The sequence below is a fragment of the Aspergillus karnatakaensis genome (genome assembly GCF_047715665.1).
Source record: "Aspergillus karnatakaensis strain CBS 102800 unplaced genomic scaffold BJY04scaffold_24, whole genome shotgun sequence".
NCBI classification, from domain to species: Eukaryota; Fungi; Ascomycota; class Eurotiomycetes; order Eurotiales; family Aspergillaceae; genus Aspergillus; species Aspergillus karnatakaensis.
The window spans coordinates 24474-44746 of record NW_027395736.1 but is presented as its reverse complement, the minus strand read 5'-3'; the positions used below and the strand labels follow the sequence as shown (position 1 = coordinate 44746).

At 50.3% G+C, this 20273-nt stretch overlaps 6 protein-coding genes across 6 annotated transcripts; 3 read left to right on the top strand and 3 right to left on the bottom strand.

The window, feature by feature from the left end:
• Positions 1 to 39: 39 nt before the first annotated feature.
• On the top strand, positions 40 to 1312 carry BJY04DRAFT_218188 (SMP-30/gluconolactonase/LRE family protein; the record flags this gene model as incomplete). The annotated part of the gene is made up of 3 exons (XM_073716260.1): positions 40 to 294; positions 357 to 776; positions 908 to 1312. The coding sequence occupies 3 exons, from the start codon at positions 40 to 42 to the stop codon at positions 1310 to 1312; spliced, it is 1080 nt and encodes a 359-aa protein (XP_073571180.1).
• A 146-nt stretch (positions 1313 to 1458) lies between these two features.
• On the bottom strand, positions 1459 to 2102 carry BJY04DRAFT_188756 (glycosyltransferase family 31 protein). The gene has a single exon (XM_073711275.1). It carries the CDS (start codon positions 2016 to 2018, stop codon positions 1464 to 1466), a length of 555 nt encoding a protein of 184 aa, XP_073571179.1. The 5' UTR covers positions 2019 to 2102; the 3' UTR covers positions 1459 to 1463.
• Positions 2103 to 3400: 1298 nt separating this feature from the next.
• On the bottom strand, positions 3401 to 6159 carry BJY04DRAFT_188754 (threonine--tRNA ligase THS1). Its single transcript, XM_073711274.1, has 5 exons — positions 5891 to 6159; positions 5388 to 5829; positions 5067 to 5331; positions 4442 to 5017; positions 3401 to 4391 (listed from the first exon to the last, which is right to left on the bottom strand). Exons 1-5 carry the CDS (start codon positions 5949 to 5951, stop codon positions 3555 to 3557), a joined length of 2181 nt encoding a protein of 726 aa, XP_073571178.1. The 5' UTR covers positions 5952 to 6159; the 3' UTR covers positions 3401 to 3554.
• BJY04DRAFT_188752 (H/ACA ribonucleoprotein complex subunit GAR1/NAF1) lies at positions 6160 to 7352 on the top strand. Its single transcript, XM_073711273.1, has 6 exons — positions 6160 to 6269; positions 6338 to 6385; positions 6441 to 6541; positions 6597 to 6742; positions 6795 to 6823; positions 6875 to 7352. Exons 1-6 carry the CDS (start codon positions 6203 to 6205, stop codon positions 7102 to 7104), a joined length of 621 nt encoding a protein of 206 aa, XP_073571177.1. The 5' UTR covers positions 6160 to 6202; the 3' UTR covers positions 7105 to 7352.
• Positions 7353 to 7442: 90 nt separating this feature from the next.
• On the top strand, positions 7443 to 9088 carry BJY04DRAFT_57376 (CDP-diacylglycerol-serine O-phosphatidyltransferase). The gene is made up of 6 exons (XM_073720663.1): positions 7443 to 7735; positions 7798 to 7855; positions 7910 to 7947; positions 8000 to 8011; positions 8067 to 8248; positions 8302 to 9088. Exons 1-6 carry the CDS (start codon positions 7657 to 7659, stop codon positions 8668 to 8670), a joined length of 738 nt encoding a protein of 245 aa, XP_073571176.1. The 5' UTR covers positions 7443 to 7656; the 3' UTR covers positions 8671 to 9088.
• A 775-nt stretch (positions 9089 to 9863) lies between these two features.
• On the bottom strand, positions 9864 to 11223 carry BJY04DRAFT_57449 (uncharacterized protein). Its single transcript, XM_073720664.1, has 2 exons — positions 10633 to 11223; positions 9864 to 10583 (listed from the first exon to the last, which is right to left on the bottom strand). Exons 1-2 carry the CDS (start codon positions 10943 to 10945, stop codon positions 10051 to 10053), a joined length of 846 nt encoding a protein of 281 aa, XP_073571175.1. The 5' UTR covers positions 10946 to 11223; the 3' UTR covers positions 9864 to 10050.
• Between the last annotated feature and the right edge of the window lie 9050 nt (positions 11224 to 20273).

Here is a 20273-nt window from a genome sequence, read left to right as displayed (position 1 = left end):
TACCCCATACCCCAGAAAAAGAAACCAACAAGCTTCACCATGAAGCTCTCTTACATCCTCTTTGCGCTCCCCGCGGCAGCCCTCAGCCAGGGCCTCACTGCCGGCCCCTCCGTCGTGCATATCTCCAAAGAATGGAATGATGTCTTCCCCTATAAAAACTTCAACCGCAACGTGACCGTCCCGGTCTGGGAAACCTCGCTCCTCCCATCCGCCCCTCCCTCCTCCGAAATCAGCGAGGACCTCGAGATCATCGCCAACGCCTCTTTCATTGCCTACGATGACTCTTTCTACAAGGTACTTAAACACCCCATCAATCATCTCAACTCGAACACATGACTAACACACAATCAACTTAGCTCCTTAAAATCTCCTCGCACCTAGACGAGAAAAGAGTCGAAGAAATCTTCACCTTTCCCCCACCCCCAGCCTACGCGCAACGCCAAATCCACGACGGCACAGTCTACGTCCCCGAGATCAATTCTCTCTTTACAGCCGAGCTCTTCTCCCCGAAGCCCGGTCACGGAATGCAAGCTATCCCCTACATCTGGAAAACCGACATCAGCGATTCTACCAACCCAATCACGAGCAAAGTCTACCCCTCCCCACCACTTACGATTGCAAATGGGGCATACTACTTCAACGGAAGCGTCTACTGGGCACAAGAGGGGAACTACACAACCCCCAGCGCCGTCGTGCGAATGGACCCCGTAACACTGAAGACGGAGGTCGTGAAGAATAACTTCTACGGACATCGATTCAACTCTATCAACGATATTGTCGTCTCAAGGAAAGGGATCGCATATTTCACGGATGGATACTATGGCTACGATAACTTTACACGACGCTCTTCCCGGAACTCGCGAATGGCGTCTACCGATGGGATATGGCCACGGGGAACATCAAGCAGGTTGCGGGTGCTGCGGAGGGGGCGCTGTTCAACCCGAATGGACTGGCTTTCAACGCTGATGAAACTAAACTCTTTGTTACGAATCGCGGGAACACAAGTGCTGATCCGCATGGTGGGAGGACGATTTACTCCCACCATATCACGGGGAATGCATTGTCGAATAGAGAGATCTATGCGTATGCGGACGCGGGGTTTCCCGATGGGATCAAGACGGATAAAGAGGGGAGGGTTTATGCGGCCGTTACGGGGAGTGTGGATGTTTTTGATAAGGGGGGTTTGTTGTTGGGGAGGATCAAGGTTGCGAAGGGGGATGTGGCGGTTAACATGGCTTGGGCTGGGAGTTGGTTGTATGTTTTTGGGAGGGAAAAGATTTATAGGATTGAGTTGGGAACGACCGAACGGTGAGATGGAAGAGACTGAGGCTTGCTGTCTCATATCCATCTAGCTCTTGGTGGTTCCTTGAGTTAGGGCTTATGATGAAACAGCAGGCAGTACCTACCTATTTACAAGCTACCACGGAAATACTGAAACATGTACTCGCTAGTTATTGTACAGTCTATGAATCTATTGCACCATCCACAAGCGTCCAGACAACTTCCAGAACTTTTGGCGCTTTCTCCTCCGTCCCATCAAGCACATAGAGTTGCCTGACCCTCTCCTCTTTTCCTCTCTCCTGCTCATCCCCCACCACCCCCTTCAGCCTCATCGAGACCTTGTCCTTATCAACCCTCCTCAACGGCCCTAGGCTGTACGCGAACGGATCCTCGCCCTTGTACTCGCTCTTCTGCCACGTCTGCTCCATGGGCCTTGGATCATTCCAGATCGTCTTATCTCCAATAACAGAGAACCCATTGATTAAAAACCAGTCCTTTGACTTTGACAGGTGGAATCGATGGAGAAGGCACTCATCGCCGCATATACTCGCCACTTTACTCAGAGACCCCATATCAACTTCGAACCAGGAGGGCGAGTTGAAGTGGTGCACTGAGAGAGGCAAGTCGCGACCCGACTCGAAGAATCCCGAGACATCTCCGTGGAGGTCGAGTTGGTAGAGACCACGTTCCCAAGTAAACTTTGTGTTCGTGTGCGCGTAGATACAAGAGGCCAGCATGCGATCCCCCTTATCTTTAAACGAATGGCACGTCTCAAAGACATACTGCAGGTCCGACAGTAGCGGTATCGAGAGGAAGATCCCTGCGCCGCCGTACGCCATGTATCCTGACTTTGACAGCCGCGCCATATCCTCCGTCATCCCACCGATATACTGCGGCACCGACGCATCGTACCCCTCAAACCGAGAAACTAGATTCCGCATCGAGGGAAAGAAAGTATCGTCGTCGATCAACACCGCCCATTTCGCTATAGACTCCGCGCCGGAGTCCTTGATGGCCTGGTACAGAACCCTGATAAGAGAAAAATACCGGTCGAATCGGTCGTCCTCGGTTTGGGTGATTGTCAATTTTATTCCTAGTTCGCTCGCCCGGTCCTTAATCCTCGACCTTGTAAATGACCCGCCTTGTTCGACGACTGCTATTATCTTCGCTCCTGTGTTTCCGGCCCAGTGCGCAAATCCGTCTAGGGACTCTTCGAGTTTCTCCAGTGTTGTTGCGACGCCGAAAATCATGTGTGAGGCATCGAGTTGGGGGACAGCGAGAGGAGCTGCGATAATCGCGGACGGTGCGCAGTCATCGTCGGTTTCGGGTCGCAGATTCTCACTCGCATCGGATTCGAGGTTGATAGTACGGTAGGAAGGGATTGAGACGTCTAGGGAGTCGGTAATGGATGTGAAGTGCTCGGTTCGGTTCACGCCGACTATAATTCGGGCATAGTCGATTGTCGAGGAGTTATCTGCGTAGAGATAGAGGGTGTCCAAGTCAATGGAGCATGCGTTCACAATATCAGTATTGGGTTTTGTGCTACCCTCGGACTTGCTGTCGCTGTCGCTATCGCCGTTTTGAGCACTGCCGCCCGGAGATGATGTGCCAGAATTACCTGGCGGCTGCAATTGCGACGGTACCCGACCAGCCGTAGTAGAATAAGTAAACAAGACCAGACAAGCGAGAACAAGCGCAGCGGCCAAGACCAAGAACTTCCAAGACTGCTGGTGGTGTAAGAGAAGGCGGGTTTTCTGCATTTTATTTCCTGGCCGTACGGGGACGGACGAGCACCGTGACCGTCTCAGGCTTAATTGAGACCAGATCAGATCATCTTAGTTTCATCTTTTAGATGTCAGTCGCCCCCTCTTCCCCTTTTCTCTCGGGATGAGATCCATTCATCGTTCAGTCCTATCGGACGGTGGACCGGTCTTTGGTCTTTTTTTTTTCTTTTCTGCGGAATCGGATGCATGGATAAGGGATGAAACAGGCACAGGTCCACTGGTGCGGTTGTGATTGGTAGAATGTCGTTCGTCCAGAGTCAGCACTCAGGGGACTGTCAAACGATAAGCTAGTTTGCTCTTGAGCTTCGTATACAGTAGATGCAGGATGGCAGCAACATATTTTAAAAGTTCTTAAATATTTACAGATATCAATGTAAATGTATGGCCGTAACTAAATCTCTCTCGTAGCTTCATGACCTCTTTTTTTCAACACCAGATGAACACCGTCGCAACATTGATTCATATACCGTAGCATTTCTGGACTCTAATTTACTCGAGAGAGTTGACAAGTTTACGCTCCTTGCGCAGAACGCGGAACTTCGCACGAGCATCATCAAGAGGAATAACAACACCACGACCCTGGGTAGCAGTGTCATCACGGTTACGGATGTTGACGGAGCGAGTTTCCTTCTCCTCTGCACCGACAACGCAGATGAAGTTGTACTGGGCCAATTGACCAGTGCGGATCTTCTTCTGAAGGGTGTTTCCGCTGACATCGACGTCGACGAAGAGTTTGTCGTCCTGGAGAATCTTCTGAATCTCCTGAGCATAATCGTACACAGCCGGCATGACGGGGACGATCAGGACCTGGCGCGGGCTGATCCAGAAGGGCCACTTGCCGCCAAAGTGCTCGGTAATAATACCTAGGAAGCGCTCAAAACTGCCGATGATGGCACGGTGAATGACGACGGGGCGGGCACGGCCGGGACCAAGCTGGTCGGGCTTGGTCTCACCTTCCTTCTTCGTGTCTTCCTGGGCGACTGGGACTTTTTCGCCCTTCTCGTTGGTCATGTACTCGAGCTTGAAGTTGATGGGGGCTTGGTAATCAAGCTGGATCGTGGCACATTGGAATTCTCGCTTGAGCGCGTCGGCAATTGTGATATCAATCTTGGGGCCGTAGAAGGCACCATCTCCTTCGTCAATGGTCCAGTCGTCGCCCTTAAACTTGGTCATGGCGTTCTTGAGCTTCTCTTCGGCGTAGTCCCAGGTGGCGATCTCACCAAGGAACTTCTCGGGGCGAGTCGAGAGCTTGAGTTTGAAGGTAAAGCCGAAAAGACCGTAGATCGATTGCAGGAAATCGAAAAGACCTTCGATTTCTGACTCGATCTGAAGTAAAGTTAGCAAACTGCATTATGCACTGCCAAAAGTTTACTCACCTGATCATGGGTACAGAAAATGTGGGTATCGTCTTGTTGGAACTTGCGGACACGAGTGAGACCATGCAGAGCTCCTGACGCCTCGTTTCTGTGCAGGACACCAAAGTCGGCAATACGGAGCGGGAGCTCTCTGTAACTGCGCTCGCGGTGACCGAAAAGAACGAAATGACCGGGGCAGTTCATAGGCTTCAGACCCCACTCCCTCTTCTCAACATCAAGTTTGAACATATCGTCTTTGTAGTGGGCCCAGTGACCTGACGTCTTCCAAAGGCTCACATCGTACATGTTGGGCGTCTGGACTTCCTGGTATCCACGCTTGCGGTACTCTGATCGCAGGAGAGATTGGAGAGCATTAAAAATTCGGACGCCATTGGGGAGAAGGAAAGGACATCCGGGCGAGACCTCATCGAAAAAGAAAAGCTCTTGCTCTTTGGCGATCCTCAGGTGATTGCGCTTCTCAGCCTCCTCCAAGAACTTGAGATGCTCGGACATCTGCTTCTTATAGGGGAAAGCGACACCGCGAATACGCTGTAGGGAATCGTTGGTCTGGTCACCAAGGAAGTAGGCCGAAGAGTTCTGCTAGGGTTAGTACATCAACCCCAAAACAGTGTTCCAAATATCTCACCTGCATGATTTTGAAGGTCTTGACCTTGCCAGTGCTCTGAATATGAGGACCCCTGCAGAGATCAACCAAAGTACCGCAGCGGTAGACGGTGCTCTTCTCTCCAGTCACTAGCTTGTCGATATAGTGCAGCTTGTATTTGCTGTATGCGAACATCTTCTTGAGATTCTCCTTAGTAACCTCCAGACGGTCGAAGCTCTGCTTCTCTTTGAAGATCTTGGCCGCTCGGTTATCGAGGGACTTCCAATCCGTCTCCTTCACAACGCGGCTGCCGAGATGTTAGTGTCGTCGGGACACGGGGCAGGAGAGGCGAGGGCACCGTACTTATCAGGCATGGCCATGTCGTAGAAGAAACCCTGAGCAGTAGGGGGACCGTGAGAAAGAAGACATCCATATTCGCACTCGCAAGCTTCACCAAGACAGTGGGCACTCGAGTGCCAGAACACCTCCCTACCCTCAGGGTGGCTGAAAGGAACATATGACACGGTGGCATCACCCTCCAATGGTCGTCCTAGATCCCATAGTTGTCCATCGATCTTCGAGATGACGATATCGGCGCTGAGTTCTTTTGGGACATGCTTGAGAAGCTGTGCTGGCGTAGTTTCCCAGGCCTTTGCGGGGATCGAAGAGGTATTTCCGTCGCCGAGGTGAAGAGTCACGTTGATGTCGGTGTGAGCCTTGTTCTTGACTTCCTCGAGATGCTCCTGCCATAGCTGTTCGAAAAGATCATTGCGCTCAATGATGAAATCCGGAAGCGAACCAGCACCTAAGAATTGACTATCAGGAGGGGCTCAAGGAGGATTCAGCGGGGTAGGTATAGAACTCACCGGCAGATTTCGCATTGGCAGCAGGCCTGACGGGCAAGTCCTTCTGACCTTCGGAAGCCATGATGATATCCCGCAATATCGACCGAGATCTGAAGAAAATGATCAGATATAACCGGGGGAATCGCAACGACAATGTTTCTTCGAATCTCGGGCCTGAGACTCGAATCTGTGAATCATTTGGAAGGCGGTGTAGCACGTGATTCGAAACTGCCCTGCGGCTAGCGACACTTTACCCTTTCGAGCTTCCCACCGTTTGAAAACTTCTCTGTGATCAGTCCGCAACAGGTCGACAAGAACAACTCTATCGTCAAAATGTCATTCCGAGGAGGCGGTCGCGGTGGCTTTTCCGGTCGTGGTGGAGGTTTCGGTGGCCGTGGAGGTGAGCCAGAGTCGCAATTGAAGTCCGACAATTATTCGATGAGAGCTGACGAAAATTTCCCTGGATAGGCCGCGGAGGTTTCCAGCAGTCCTATGGTCCCCCAGACCAAGTGCTAGGTGATTATACATGTTTTGGGGGCCTCTGATGAATGTTTGGCTAATGCGATAATAGAGATGGGTACCGTCATGCATGCTTGTGAAGGCGAGATGGTCTGCGAATCTATCAACCCCAAGATTCCTTACTTCAACGCCCCCATCTACCTCGAGAACAAGGTACGATTTCGAGAAGTGGCTCCGCTTAGCATGGCGCTAATGTTCGCTCTTCTAGACGCCTATCGGCAAGGTCGACGAAGTCCTCGGTCCCATCAACCAAGTATATTTCACCGTTAAGCCTCAAGAAGGTATCGTCGCGACGTCCCTCAAAACTGGCGACAAGGTCTACATCGGCGGTGATAAGCTCCTCCCTATTGAGAAGTAGGCATCCTTTTTCACCTGCAGGAGAAATATCGCTAATCAGGTCGCATAGGTTCCTTCCCAAGCCCAAGCCCCCACCAGGTAAATTCGACATACCTCACGGTCAACCCGCGATATCTAACAAATCTATAGGTGCCAAGGTCAAGAAGCCTGCTGGAGGCCGCGGTGGCGGTCGTGGTGGTTTCGGCGGTGGTCGCGGTGGTGGTCGTGGTTTCGGTGGTGGTTTCGGTGGCGGCCGCGGTGGTCGCGGTGGTGCCCCAAGAGGCCGTGGTGCTCCTCGTGGTGGAAGCTTTGGGTTCCGTGGTGGTAGCGGTGGACGGGGAGGCGGTCGTGGTGCCCCTCGTGGTGGCTTCCGGCGTTAGATCATGGACAGCCTCTGTTTTTGCCTGGTCCTGTCTTATTACGGCGTTTTGGGAACTCGGAAATTTATGTCAGTATAATTTGTCCACGGGTAGTTGCCTGGAAAAATTTTGCTATCTTGTTCAGACATGGATTGTTTGATATTGCTGCGTTGAACGTGTTGGAATCTACCGTGCGGCGTAGAGTCAGCCGTAGAAACCTGGACGAACGCCAGTCAGAAGATACTGATTTTGATTTAATCTGAAAACGCAATGAAGTCATTCCATCATCTTCACCAAGTATACAGTATACAGTAGAAAACCAAGGACTTCCAATGGTCCAAGGGACGGTCATGTGGCTGGTGGTTGTGGCGCAGCCCGCACCGCCGAGCAATGACGTCCAGCGGCGCTGCTTAAAGCCTGAAAACGTAGCGACTCCGCACGTGCAAGTGTCAACACATCCTCCTTCACTCCTCAATTGCAAACCCAGTATCGCTTTCTCCCTCAGTTCACCCGATTCTTACTATCTTTACGATATTATCTTGCCCTAAGACCCTTTTTATTCGACTTCCTTGAATGAGCATGTCTCGGAGAACCTCAGCCATGCCTTCGTCTTCATCTTCGAACAGCGGTGTCTCAGCGGGTCCTGATGGAGGTACGTCAGATAATTGGGATATTTATCTATCGCGCGGTGGGCTAAGATTCTGGGATGAGCAGCTCAGGAAAAGCAGAAGATGCTTCTATCGTCGGAAACTGGACATTTCAGCATGGTCAAGTTAGGCGTCATCATTCCGTGATTCGCTGGGACAACTACTCATTGCTTTCGCAGGGCCTTACATCTTGCAGATCTTGTTACTGAACTGAATGGTGAGATAATCTCGGATATTCCAGAGGTTGTATCATCGCTAACAACTATTAGGATTCTGCGGAGGCGAGTTTGGCTTTGGGCCGAGATTCGATATGGGCGACTGCTAACAGGCTCACAGTAATGTCCGTCTTCTCATCCTTGCGCTATTGCCTCGGCGACCCTCACGATAATGGCGCCATATGGGCCGCTCTCGGGTTCATGCCCTTTGGCCTATTTTTCGATTTCATGGACGGAAGGATTGCGAGGTGGAGGAATAAGTCATCCTTGATGGGACAAGAACTAGACTCTCTGGCAGACCTGGTATGTTGGGCGCTTTGCGTTTGCGATATAATCGTTCGCTAATTGCTCCTCAGATCTCCTTCGGTATGGCTCCGGCTGCAGCAGCATTCGCTCTTGGCATTCGCACCCCTCTTGACCATCTCTTCCTTACCTTCTTCGTTCTCTGCGGCTTAACCCGCCTCGCCCGCTTCAATGTCACCGCCGCTGTCCTTCCTAAAGACAAGACCGGCAAGTCAAAGTATTTCGAAGGTACACCAATCCCTACGACTCTAGGTATTGTCGGCGTCATGGCCTATTGGGTTTCAAATGGCTGGATTTTGGAGGACCTTCCGCTTGGTCTTGCTGCCCAGGGAACCATTTTCGAGTTTCATCCCATTGTTTTAGTCTTTGCCCTGCACGGATGCCTCATGGTCAGCAAGACTCTGCGCATCCCGAAGCCGTGAGCGCATAAAGAGTTACATGAAACAGTTCTTTGTTTAGGATATCCATTTCTTGCTAGAAATGTGTCATGAGCATATATAGGGGGAAGCGGGCTGCAAACAGGAATTCAAAACATATACCGGGGGCGTGGCGGCTCAAAACGAATGACACGAAGACGAACGACATTCGCTGCACAGACGCAGGCATTGGGACAGACGCTCAACTTGACGCAGCGTGTATCACTAAAACGAAAACTATCATTACAGGTGCGGAGAAGAGCCCTACTAGCTTCTCACTGGGTAGATAGGTATTTTTGCCTCAATTAAATATCACTTCTACCTATCTACCTTTCCGTCTCAGTCAGGAGTCTCCAACTTATAAAACCCTACCTCGACCAGTTGTCTTTGGATCATTGACCGAGAACGAGGCGAGAATATAGGCAGCCCATATCCTCAGCAGTTGTGGCTTCAGGATATCAAGGTATAGAACATCAAGCCCTAGGTAGTTACCTCAACATCTAAAATCCTCCCGAGGTCGGTGCCACCATCACGTCATCGCTTTCGTCCTAGCCCTACCTACCTATTACCTATCTAAAGCCTTTAAGTATCTTTAAAGTATCTGCCAAAAAGCTTTCAGAAATCCACGATCACCCGACACCACAAGAATAAGCTAAAGTCAGACCCCATGATCTCCATCCCTACCAGATCGGCTACCACGAGTAGCGCTCTCGTTCTCGGGGCCTTTCCACCGGACTCAGATCTCTAGGAATCACAGAGATACGGAGACCAATTCGAGGTTAGGGTACGTAAGTTCAACGAATTGCACGTGACCCCAAATTTAGGCCTACTTCTTGCGCAACTACTCTATAGATACCACATTTCGCTCACGCTCTGCTGCGTGGAGGTTGACCTTATGTGAAACATTTGCAGGTATGTTATCATTGCGTATGGGGAGAAAGAATGCAGCAATATCGTACAGTTTGAAGCAACACGAGAAGGAGCTAGTCACCAGGTCTTCAGTCCAAAACATACACAATAATGAAAATAGATGAGATAAATTTTGATTAAAAAAAGCTCAAACCGTTTCCAAACGCCGTCGAAGTCATTATCCTTGTTGCCCCAGGTAGTTCACATCAACACGGACCTGGACTGTCCAATCCATGGCAGCGAATATCACCTTTGGAACAGAGCCAACAGACCCTGGACCAAAGCCCGCCTCGGGAACATATGGCTGAGGGCAACATGCACTGCTCTATGGCCGGCAGCGTAGCTAACAGAAACAGCATTGATCGGCGAGAGTAGGTTGAGTCGAGAAGGTAGATAACCAAAGGCGTATGCCAAATCGTTATCCAAGTCAAGGCGATTCGATGATGTAGAGTTCCACCAATTCGAGATATGACGTTCTTACATTCGATCGGGGTTCGTAACCTGCAAGACCCGTCGAGAAAAGTCACGGTCATCGTCGATGCTGCCGTTGCTGTGGCGTCTCTGGACACCAAAGTCACCATCAAAGCGGGCGTCGGACATGGAGTCTTGAGACATTGGCTTGCCGAATTGCTCAACGTTGCTCATCTCACGCAATCGGTTATCGGCCGGATGACGAGTCTTGAAACGCCAGAGGAAGAAACCAGCACCGACAAGGGCGGCAAAGCCCACCACGCCAATAACAACTCCAGCAGCAATGGCGGCAGTGTTGGGTCCGTCCTTCTTGTCAGAATCCTCCTCCGTGGAGTTCGTCTGAGACTCAGCTGCTGGCTTGGAAGTAGTCGTGGCCGTAGAGGCGCCGCCCGTGTTTGTCGTCGATGTGTCGTCATCGCTGCTTGTTGTAGAGGTGCTGTTGGAGGACGAGGAGGAACTGCCGCCGCTGGAATAGTAGTCCACATCCTTTTCATCGGCGTAACCAGTGAGATAAACGGAGTAGGCATTTGCGCCACCGCCTAAGTAAGTTAGCTACTGAGGGAGGTCAATCTTGATGGTGAGACTTACAGTTGACGATAGGCCAGGCAGCGCATGGTGTGTCGCACTCGTCGTCAGACTCTTTGCTTGATTTGGCAGGAAGCATATCACCACAGAGACAGTATTTTTCATTATGCAGTGCAAAGACAGCCTTATTCTTCTTGTAGCAGAGTTCATTGCAGTATCCGTTACTCTGGTACTGGTAGCTGCCCTGATCGTCGAGAGGCTTGGAGCTAGAAAAGCAGGCGATATATGTCTCCTGCTGACCGGCGGAAACTGGCGAGCTGCTTGCGAGGAGCAAGGCAGCGGTAGCAAAGACCGAAGATAACGTGAACGACTTCATGCTGCGGTGTGTAAGGTAATTGCACTGATTTAGTTGTTGGATGAAGGACAAGGGACGGCCAGCGTAACCTTGTCGACCGAGGCGACTGTGTAGTGAAAGTGGGAGAAGCGAACAAAGACGAGCGAAAGTCAAGATAGAGAGGGAAATGAGTTGGATGGTCTTGGTAGATTTTTTCGTCGGAAATTGAGGGCGTTGGGGTTCTGGAGAAGCGGTCCCTGGGCGGGGAGCGGGTGTTTCAAGTGCTGCCGTGCTGCCCCTTGGACGATTCGAACAACCGGAGAGAGTCGGCTACAGCGACAAGATGGTATCTAGCGTTTGTGTTGAGCGAACCGAGCAATGGAAGGTTCGATGAGATGAAAGTGGAAGCGTAGATGGATTTGAGCGACGGCAATAAGTCGGTAGCAGGGTATGCTTCCCAGACAACTAGAAGTGAGGAGGTCCCTGAACCAAAACAATCAGGGGTCAAGGGGTCGAACGAGAGTTAGGAAATAGACACCACGGTAAAGGTGGTGAGGGATGAGCAAGAAGATAAACAAACGAATGTGAGCTTAAGCTGATGGTAAAGCTCAAGAAAGGGAGGTTGATGGGCGAGAGAATGAAGAATGAATCAAAGAGAAGATGGATGGATCATGCAGTGAAGAATCAACTGGAGTCCTGCGATCCCGTGAATCCCCTTCCACACCGAGCTTGTACCGTACCTTACCTCGTATAATTGGTGGTTGACCTTGTTTACGTGCGGGACGGTACCTTGGGATGTGCAACTCTGGTAATATTTCATCCCGCGTACCACCTCAGATAAACCAATCACATGGCTGAGTATTTAGGGATCGCTTTGTCTAAGCTCCTTTGGGCCATTTGGGCCGCGGGATAAACACACTAGTCTGTCTTGGGAATAACACAGGGCTCTCTTCTCTTTCAGTCCCTGTGATGAAGGAGGGGTGCAATAATAATTTGATTCCTCAAGGAGTCAACTTCCTCCTTTGATGCTCAACCTGAACAGTTTAACTCTACCATATTCAAGATGCTGTCTGGTAGTAACTGCTAGTCAAAATTTCCGTAGTCGACTGCTAAGGGCTTACGTGGTAGTCGGCCTGGATCCCAAGAGACGCAGCCACAACGCCCATGTCTCAAGTGTCCAAACGCCACCTGCGCAAGAGATTATCGCAGGACAACTGCAGCTGGCTGCTGCCAGCAGTGTGACTCGAAAATCGGACAAGCGAGGTCTCAGGCAGTAGTTAAGACCGGAAAGCACTGCAGGAGTCGACAATTGTCACATCGCCGACTTGGCCCTTTTGATCCTGATGTGCGCAGACAGCCAATGGCCGGGAGGTGATGTGCGCTTGACCCAGTCATCCCCAGTCCGAGACTGCATGACTGGATGAAGGACCATTGTCCCGCGCCGATCACTCTGCGGTTTGACGCGGTCGGTTCGACAGGGCTTCAAGTTCGAGGTCAGCACTCAGCAGGAGACAAACATCTTCAGATGTTTCCACGTCGCAATCACCCACAAGTACATACAGCGATTTGCCTTCACCAGGCTAGAAGTTTGCGAGCCCTAGCGATCGAAAACCCATCAACCAGTTTGCGTCATTTGTTGGTCTAGTGTAAAGATCTGGTTCGGTCTCACTCTTGTGGAGTAGTCGGGCTACCACCTCGGCGTAGGTACAAAAAAGCTCCGCGTAGGTACAAATGCATTTCTGGTATAGAATACCAAAAGCCATACAATCAACAACCCCCCTAACCCACCCTAAACACCCTAAACCCTAATCCTAAGCACCCTAATCAAAAAGGGTTGGGGAAATTTTGATCAAAAAGTATAGGTGTGTAATTGTATTTACAGAAATATTTCCATTTCTACCTACGCCGAGCATTTTTGTACCGACGCCGAGCTGCATCCCCGTGGAGCAGTCCCAGGCGCAGGTACGGCGTACGCAAATCGATGTCACGTGCTCTACAGGAGGTCTTGAAAACTGAAAGCATTATGAGACGAGATGCTGATGCAGTCGATATCACTAGGTGAGAATTATTTAGGTTCTGTAATTCTGAAGGCCACCTGCAGTCGAGGTCCGCTCTACGCGTTCTGATGGTCTGTCGAAACGAAATTCGCGTGAGTTCCTGGCTTCCAACCTTTGCTGCAATACCTTCCTTGAGATTTTCAGAAACCAAAGTTCCCTAGAGTTACTGATAAGCATGAACAGCCTCTCCTTTCTATCATATGTATATATACCTCTCTCCCCTTCATAACCCTCGCAGATTGGCGGAACGCCAGCGAAGCGTAGTATGGAGCGATATAGGGTAACTAGCTTTGACCTTGGGATTCTTGTAGAGGTATTAATATGAGCTAGTCTCTTCGAGCTCAACGAGCGAAGAGATGTAGCAGAGCTCGTGGTCTCAGATCCTAGTATCTGCGCAGTCCTGTTGTACATTGTTGCTTTTGCCCTGTAGTAGAGTGTCTCCTGGGCTGTCGGGATACGCTTAGTTCGGGGCATTCTGCTGCCATCCACCGTTGTATCCTCTATCGAGTACTCTGAACTGGCTCTCTCGTCCATACCTCGTTCACTCGTGTACTTTCTTTATCTTCGCCCAGGTTAGCGTCGAGATCTACACGATGGAGTGATGCTTGGATCATCGAGGGCAGTTAATGGAATACGTGCTCTATAGTCCCTTGCATAGTTACTAGTTATATATTCTACCGACTCGAGTGAACCTCCCTGAACCGTCCACCGACATACCAATTTGGTACCACTCACATGGCGGTTTCCTCTCCCATCGACATTTGGCTTGAGTGGAGAGGTCCGGGGTAGATATATAATTCTCCAAATAGCAGGAACAAGCATGCGCTCGCCGCCAGTACTCGTAAGGAAATTATCTACCAGCGGTAGTGACCCGCTCGACACCGTCACGTGATCGTAAGTTCGAGGTTCCGTCTCTCATCAATTAGTACTCAACACCCAGCCCCTTTCCTTGTCCCCAACCCCAACTCTTGAGCTGAGATGGAGATTCATGCTTCTAGGTTGTCAATTGCCTTGATATTTTCAATTAAAAAACCCTGTACCGTCAATAAGCCCTGATGGTCTAGTTAGTGCCCCAATCCCTTCTTTTCCGCATTCAGCATTGCTAACCAGTTAATAGGTGGTATGATTCTCGCTTAGGGATTACCCTGAGTACATATGCGAGAGGTCCCGCGTTCGATCCGCGGTTAGGGCCAGTTGTCATCTTTTTACGATCTTAAATCTCTTTTTGGCCTAATTATTGGAGCTATAATTCTGTTTCCTTTGCCTGGACTTTTGCAAAATGCCACAATCAAATACCAGCCTCCTACCTAGTTACTATAGCAAACATAATCATGATTCTCGCTTAGGGATTAACCCTAAGTACAAATGCGAGAGGTCCCGCGTTCGATCCGCGGCTAGGGCCGTTTGTTTTTGCCTTCTTGTATACCGGTAATGCGCGAGTGTTGAGTTTGTTTTTTGTATAGGGTTCGAGAATGCTGAGTATGATTCCGTGTCGAGGCGGGGGAGGTATATAATCAAGGTTTGGACAAGGTTACTCCATCCCTGTTCACCCGCTCCTTCCTACGTAGCTTGTGTAACCTCATCATGTCCGCCAGCCTCACCAGCGACCTAACGAGTAACGCGACCAGAGGATGGACTAGACAGATACTGTGTCTCTCTGAAGTGATAGAAGTAACGAGATTTCATCCGTGGTTGTGACCTGCAAGATTCATGAATATAGATATTGCATGTCCGTGGTTGGATCGACGTGCTAGATGAATGCGACGCGAACGAGACAGAATAATAGTGCATGTATATGCCGAGAAACAGCTGGCAGCTGCTCGAGCTATATAGTGTGCCTCGTCAAGAATAATGCGGTACCAGTAGACGGAGAAAACACCGGCCTTTTTGTCGTTCCTAGCAGCAGCATTGTGGTCAGAGGTCTTACAAATCTAGACCAGGATCTGGGGAGAAATGGATGACAAAGTAGGGGTGGATGTATGTCTATATGGCTTTGCTCCATTCATCAAGAACTTGATCGTGATGGTTATAGGTGACGTGTCATCGGAACAATCCAAATAGCGAAGGGAATATGACTCTAGTGAGATGCTTTCAAACATTCATCCACGTCCATCATGAATACTTGGGGAAGGTGGTTGTCATCCACATACTGCATACATCTCAACAGCCAGAAGACCAGGGGTGAGGGGAGATGTACATCAAATATCTGGATTGCAGAGACTCTGTAGTGTGTTATTGAGATAACTCATACCATATACTGGAAGCTAACTACTCCCTCTATGTGAGCGCTGACAAGTTTATGGCGTGTGTGCGGGGATTTGTGTCCAGTGGGCTGCTGAGTGGCGAGTTGAAAGCCTCATCTACGGCACCGGCCAACGAACCCCGATCGCCATCTTCCTGGAGTAGTCGCACGCACATGTGGGCATGACATCTCCTGTGTTATAAGTTGCACAGGATTGACAGCCTTCGGGGGCTCAAACTGTCGAACGTACATGCCCAAATAGATCACGCAAACTATATAGACGACACAGAAATCGTGGTCCGGGGTTGACCTGTCCCCCAATCTTTATAGATCCCAAGACCTTTCTTTGCAGTTTGCAGTACGTGATTGGAGATCGAGTTAGGCTTCGTTAGGTTCAGCTTTGATTGGGATCAAGGGCGGTCGCTGATAGGTAGCTCATGGCGTTAGTCTCGCATATCGCCTCCCTCGGCGGCACTTTTTTCAGCATGTACTCCGAATTAGACGCACTAGACGCGATCTCCGATTATGTACTTGTGAATGGCAACTGAACAACAACGCACGGACAGACCCCGTTTGATCAGTCCAGTCGCCTCGTTGTGATATTTGCGACGTGCCTGTCTGGGTGTGGTTTCGGCTATCGCTAAAGGTTGCACAGATATGATTATCGGGGTTCTGGCGTCGGTTTTCAAGAATATAATCTTGGACGGGCTGTAATTTGTCGTCACAGACTGTTGAACCTATCGTGCACATGCGTGTAGGCAGCTCAGCCATAGTCGACTCGGGTCAAGGTCTCGAAACGGAGGAGGATATTGTAAGGGCGAGCCATCGGTTCCAGTGTACTATGCTGTTCAGCTTGCTGTTCTTAGTCACGACTGATATCAAACTTCGAGGAGCAGTGCGTATAGAATCAAGACTCGACTTTGAGGGGGGGTAGCAGCTGACCTGCCAAGGTTTGTTTCGTGCGGAGAGTGCCATCATCCCGGGAGTAGCCCGAAGCTCGGGTGATGCAGGTGCAGCATACAGACAATGGGATTGTGCCGAAGAGTAGGGTGAGGCGATGCGCCTGTAACCCATCTGCTTCCTTGGGATATTATCCGATTGCGCTGATCAGATCAATCTGGAGCGAAAAGTATCGGATGAGGACCTACAGCCGCTGACTTCATCGGGGTTTTGGTTGAGCGTCTGGAGACCGTGCTGCAGCGTCATGGCTTGAGACTAAGGATACACCCATTGGTGTTGGTGCTCTTGATGTAAGGAGAGCATGATCTATGCCTCCCATGTGCAGTGTATGTGACGTCTTGATAGGTCAACGAATAGGCCGTTTGCCACAGGTAGAGGAAATGGAATTGTGGACTCTGAGAGCCAACACTGCAGAGTTAAAGGTGTATACGTCACTGCAGATAGAAGTGTTGGTTCGGTTGAAGTTGTGTTGGTTTTTGTTGGTGAACGGCATGCTCTTATTGGCCAATCTGTTCAGTTAATCCAGAGCTGGTTTCTGCAGCTAAGCAACAGCATGAGAACTGGAAGCATGATTTCGTCTGCAGGATTGAGTGGATGTTACTTTGAAAGTTTGGAGTAAGCTTGGTGCTACCTGGTAGTCTAGGCAGCGAGAGTCGCCACCCGCATCAGACTTTGAGCAGCTAGCATCTCTGATTTCTGGCTAGGAACGGGGTATGATAGTCGACAGGATTTCGTGGGGAATGCTTCACTGGCGCCGTTAGCCAGAGGATTTGCGGTGGCAAAACCCCTGTTCATCTTGACTGTTGATGGAGAACCGAGTTAATTATCAGCCATTCAAGAGCACGTTGGCCGCGCAAGATCGTTATCATCCTGCATGCACTCCGAGAAAGTACCATCATGCACCTTGAGATAGCGCAGACTTGATTGGTGAAGAACACGTGCTGGAATAATATACTTAGCCTTTCGTGCACCAACAAACTCGGATTTCCTGAGCAGGTACCATGCATGGACTCGCGGATGGGTCCTCGATAGCTCGACCGGGGCTTGGATCCTTCGACATCTCCCGTCAGCGGTTGTTACCGCCGCGGAAAGGCCAAGTCCCGAGGGCCTGGTTACCTGCTGAGACCGTGAAACGCTGTGCATTTCCGAAGCACTGCTCAGTGCTGATACATGCACTGCGCTGGCACAATTTCCTGCAGCGTCTTCCAGTAGTAGCGATGTCGGCCATCGAGGGCTTTCATAATAGTCCTTTGCTAGAAGCACAATATTAGTCATCGAAAAAGGGATGTCTAGCTCAATTCGAGTTCAAGACAGCGGGAATGCCGCCGTTACCCTGGGTGGTGAATCTGAATTCCTCAGAATGGTTGATGCACTTTGGCGGCATTTGCTAAAGCTGTTCATCGGATAATTACGAACTTCAGGGGCAAGCCTTCGCTAGGCACATGCATACGTATGTACCTTGATCTAAACCAAAGAAATACAAAAGTTTCTGCATCTAGCGACGAACGACATGATCACACCACGGATTAGCCGATTCGAATGCTTGGGAAATGAGACGGCAAGACCGCGATACTCCGTATTGAGTTTCGTGTTTTGTATAGACCCCTCAGGTCTCCGCAATGATCTGGAGCTCGAAAAGACTCAGCAGAGGATCGAGAACTGCAAGCCAACGGAAATCCAAATCAATCAGAGCCCAGAAGGATGCGCTTGCCCCGCTGGGGTGGGTTCTTCTCAGAGTGGTTCTAACGGGCTGGCTTGGCTTGACGAGAGTTGGAACTTGGATGAGAGGATCCCGGAGAGACGATTCCGTCTTCAAAAGAGACAAGACCTAGAGACAGTGTTGATGTCACCTAGCTTGTTTGACTTTACGGAGACGACCCGAAGAGTTCCCATCAATTGAGAAGGACGAAGCGAAAGCAATATAGCATGCTGGGACCAGGACTATCACTTTCGCTTGCTAAGCCTCTCCATTTGTCGAGCTCCCTGTAGTCTGCGGGTTTCGCGCGGGACTGCAGAGTCTCAACTGATCCTGACAGTAATTCGTGACGCGCGAACTCTGGCCGAGACAAGTCACAACTCACGGTAGGCGAGCAGCAGCATGGTTCGACTCAACCTTATTGACCGGCTTGCGCGGGTCCCACTTGGCTCGACATAGATTCACCATCGGTCCATCAGACTGTCGATCTTCGCCGACAACGGCCATCCGGATTTTATCGATTGATTGATTTCTCGCTGTTGTCGCCAGTGAGACATAACTAAGATAATTGGCTGGATGAAGCTACGGCCCATTGGCTTATTGGTACAAGCTCAAGAGGAGGCGCGGTTTTCCCATCGATTTAGCCTGAGGTTAGCGCAGCCGGCCTTTGAAAGTGGCTCTCTTCAGACGACGCCGGCCAATAAGAGGTCATCTTACTAGACTGGGCTTTGAGATCCACCCTTTATTGACATCTCAGTGGAGGCTGCTCGGAAGCTGGATCCTCTCCGGAGAGACTCCGAACGAGAACTGAGATGGGGGAGTCGGGACAAAGCATGCTGCGAAAGTTTCTCGGGGAGAAAACAACTCCGCCGTTCATTCAAGGTCAACACTCAACAAGTCAATAATACGTAGTAATGATTGGTAAGTGCTCTGATCCAAGGGCTGAACCAGACAGGTAGGGGAGAGCGATATCTTTCAATTTCACAAATTTCCACCAATCAGGACAGGACTTGAAACCACTGTAAGACTTAAGTGCCTCCAGTTCATCACGTGTAAGACGAAGATGACCCTGAGATTTGCATCATCGAGGCGGTCGTTGAGAGAATCGTTTGATCGGCCTTACATAAGCGGTGCCTGCCGTGTTGCTGGGAAAGCCTGAGGCAAGGCAGATTCTGGGAAGCTTAACTGCAGGGCGCAGCACAACATGGATCTCCCTGCAAACAGGAGGACGTTTCAGGTTCTGTGATCCTTGCAAGATGTGATGAGACAGAGGATCAATCTATTATTATCACAACGTGGCCATGAAAGCTTGGATCTTCGCAGGAGCCCTTTGTGACTTTGTCAGGTCAGCGTCCGATGCAAAGTGACTTCGTACTCCGTACTCTGCTTCCCCGAATTGGGAGTACGATGAGCCTGCTTTCTGTTGATCGGCGAAGCCGGCCGGACGTCGTTCGCTGTGAAGTGTGAACCGTGATAAGAGAATGCCCCATGATCCATCATCGATCTTGGCTCGTCTGGTGTCAACTGTCAAGTTTCAAGGCTCGAAAGTCGGGGCTTCCAGACTTCAAAGTTCAGACGTAGTATTCTGCTGCCGTGGCGGCGTCGCCGTTAAGCTAGTCTGCCGTATCGGGCTCCCCAGCTATCCGCAACTCCACGAAACACATGGCCGCTTTGAACTTTGAGTTTGGGGATTGGTTGCCCGACGTTTGTCCCCGCCGAGTCTCTAACCATGTCGGAGCGTGGTTGTACTACAAAGGAGCTTCTTTTCAAGGTTCAGGGTTCAAAATGTCAGACAGGCAGGTAATCGCCGAAAACCATGGCATTTGACATTCGGATTTTAGTGCGCTCCCGGTTAATTGAATTGAAACCGAAAGATAAGAATAAGCTGCTGCAGTTCTAACGTACTTCTGCAGCTTGATTATTGAGCCTTTGGGACGAACGGCTGATGGTGGTTAAATCCCGACATAGTCGAAAAGCGCCCTTTGGGTGAGAAATGGTAATGGTGATCTCTGACTTGTGGGCAAATGAGCCAATGGTGATTCGACCTGAGTGTTGGATATGCATTAATCTGAAAACAGCTAGAACGTGCATCACCAAGGATGCGGGTTCCATGTAATCTTCCGTTCCAGCCAGTTGGAGAGTGGTTGTCGAGTCCCCATTCTTCATTTCTCATGGCAGACGGGATGGAATGTCAGAGATTGGAGTGTCACACGGCCACGTTGCGAAGGGTTGATCATAGAAAGGGGTCTTATTACTCCGCACGGTGACAGCCACCCCTCAACTTCAAGAGCAAGTTAGCAACAGCAAAGAAGGATGAATATGACTCGAGACTCTAATCGTTGGCTGACCAATAATAGTGAGCATAGGTGAGTGCTGCAACTTGCAAGCCTGCAGCGCTCAGTGCTTTTGCCCGAC

Excerpts from the sequence above, each read along its gene's own strand:
- BJY04DRAFT_188752 (XM_073711273.1), top strand. The coding sequence starts at position 6,203 with ATGTCATTCCGAGGAGGCGGTCGCGGTGGCTTTTCCGGTCGTGGTGGA. Across the intron at positions 6,386-6,440 it reads TCCCCCAGACCAAGTGCTAG|AGATGGGTACCGTCATGCAT; the intron begins GTGATTATACAT and ends ATGCGATAATAG. Across the intron at positions 6,824-6,874 it reads CAAGCCCAAGCCCCCACCAG|GTGCCAAGGTCAAGAAGCCT; the intron begins GTAAATTCGACA and ends ACAAATCTATAG.
- BJY04DRAFT_188754 (XM_073711274.1), bottom strand. The coding sequence starts at position 5,951 with ATGGCTTCCGAAGGTCAGAAGGACTTGCCCGTCAGGCCTGCTGCCAAT. Across the intron at positions 5,830-5,890 it reads TGCCAATGCGAAATCTGCCG|GTGCTGGTTCGCTTCCGGAT; the intron begins GTGAGTTCTATA and ends GTCAATTCTTAG. Across the intron at positions 5,018-5,066 it reads AGACCTTCAAAATCATGCAG|AACTCTTCGGCCTACTTCCT; the intron begins GTGAGATATTTG and ends TAACCCTAGCAG.
- BJY04DRAFT_188756 (XM_073711275.1), bottom strand. The coding sequence starts at position 2,018 with ATGCTGGCCTCTTGTATCTACGCGCACACGAACACAAAGTTTACTTGG.
- BJY04DRAFT_57449 (XM_073720664.1), bottom strand. The coding sequence starts at position 10,945 with ATGAAGTCGTTCACGTTATCTTCGGTCTTTGCTACCGCTGCCTTGCTC. Across the intron at positions 10,584-10,632 it reads TGCCTGGCCTATCGTCAACT|GCGGTGGCGCAAATGCCTAC; the intron begins GTAAGTCTCACC and ends TAACTTACTTAG.
- BJY04DRAFT_57376 (XM_073720663.1), top strand. The coding sequence starts at position 7,657 with ATGAGCATGTCTCGGAGAACCTCAGCCATGCCTTCGTCTTCATCTTCG. Across the intron at positions 7,856-7,909 it reads GGACATTTCAGCATGGTCAA|GGCCTTACATCTTGCAGATC; the intron begins GTTAGGCGTCAT and ends TTGCTTTCGCAG. Across the intron at positions 8,249-8,301 it reads TAGACTCTCTGGCAGACCTG|ATCTCCTTCGGTATGGCTCC; the intron begins GTATGTTGGGCG and ends ATTGCTCCTCAG.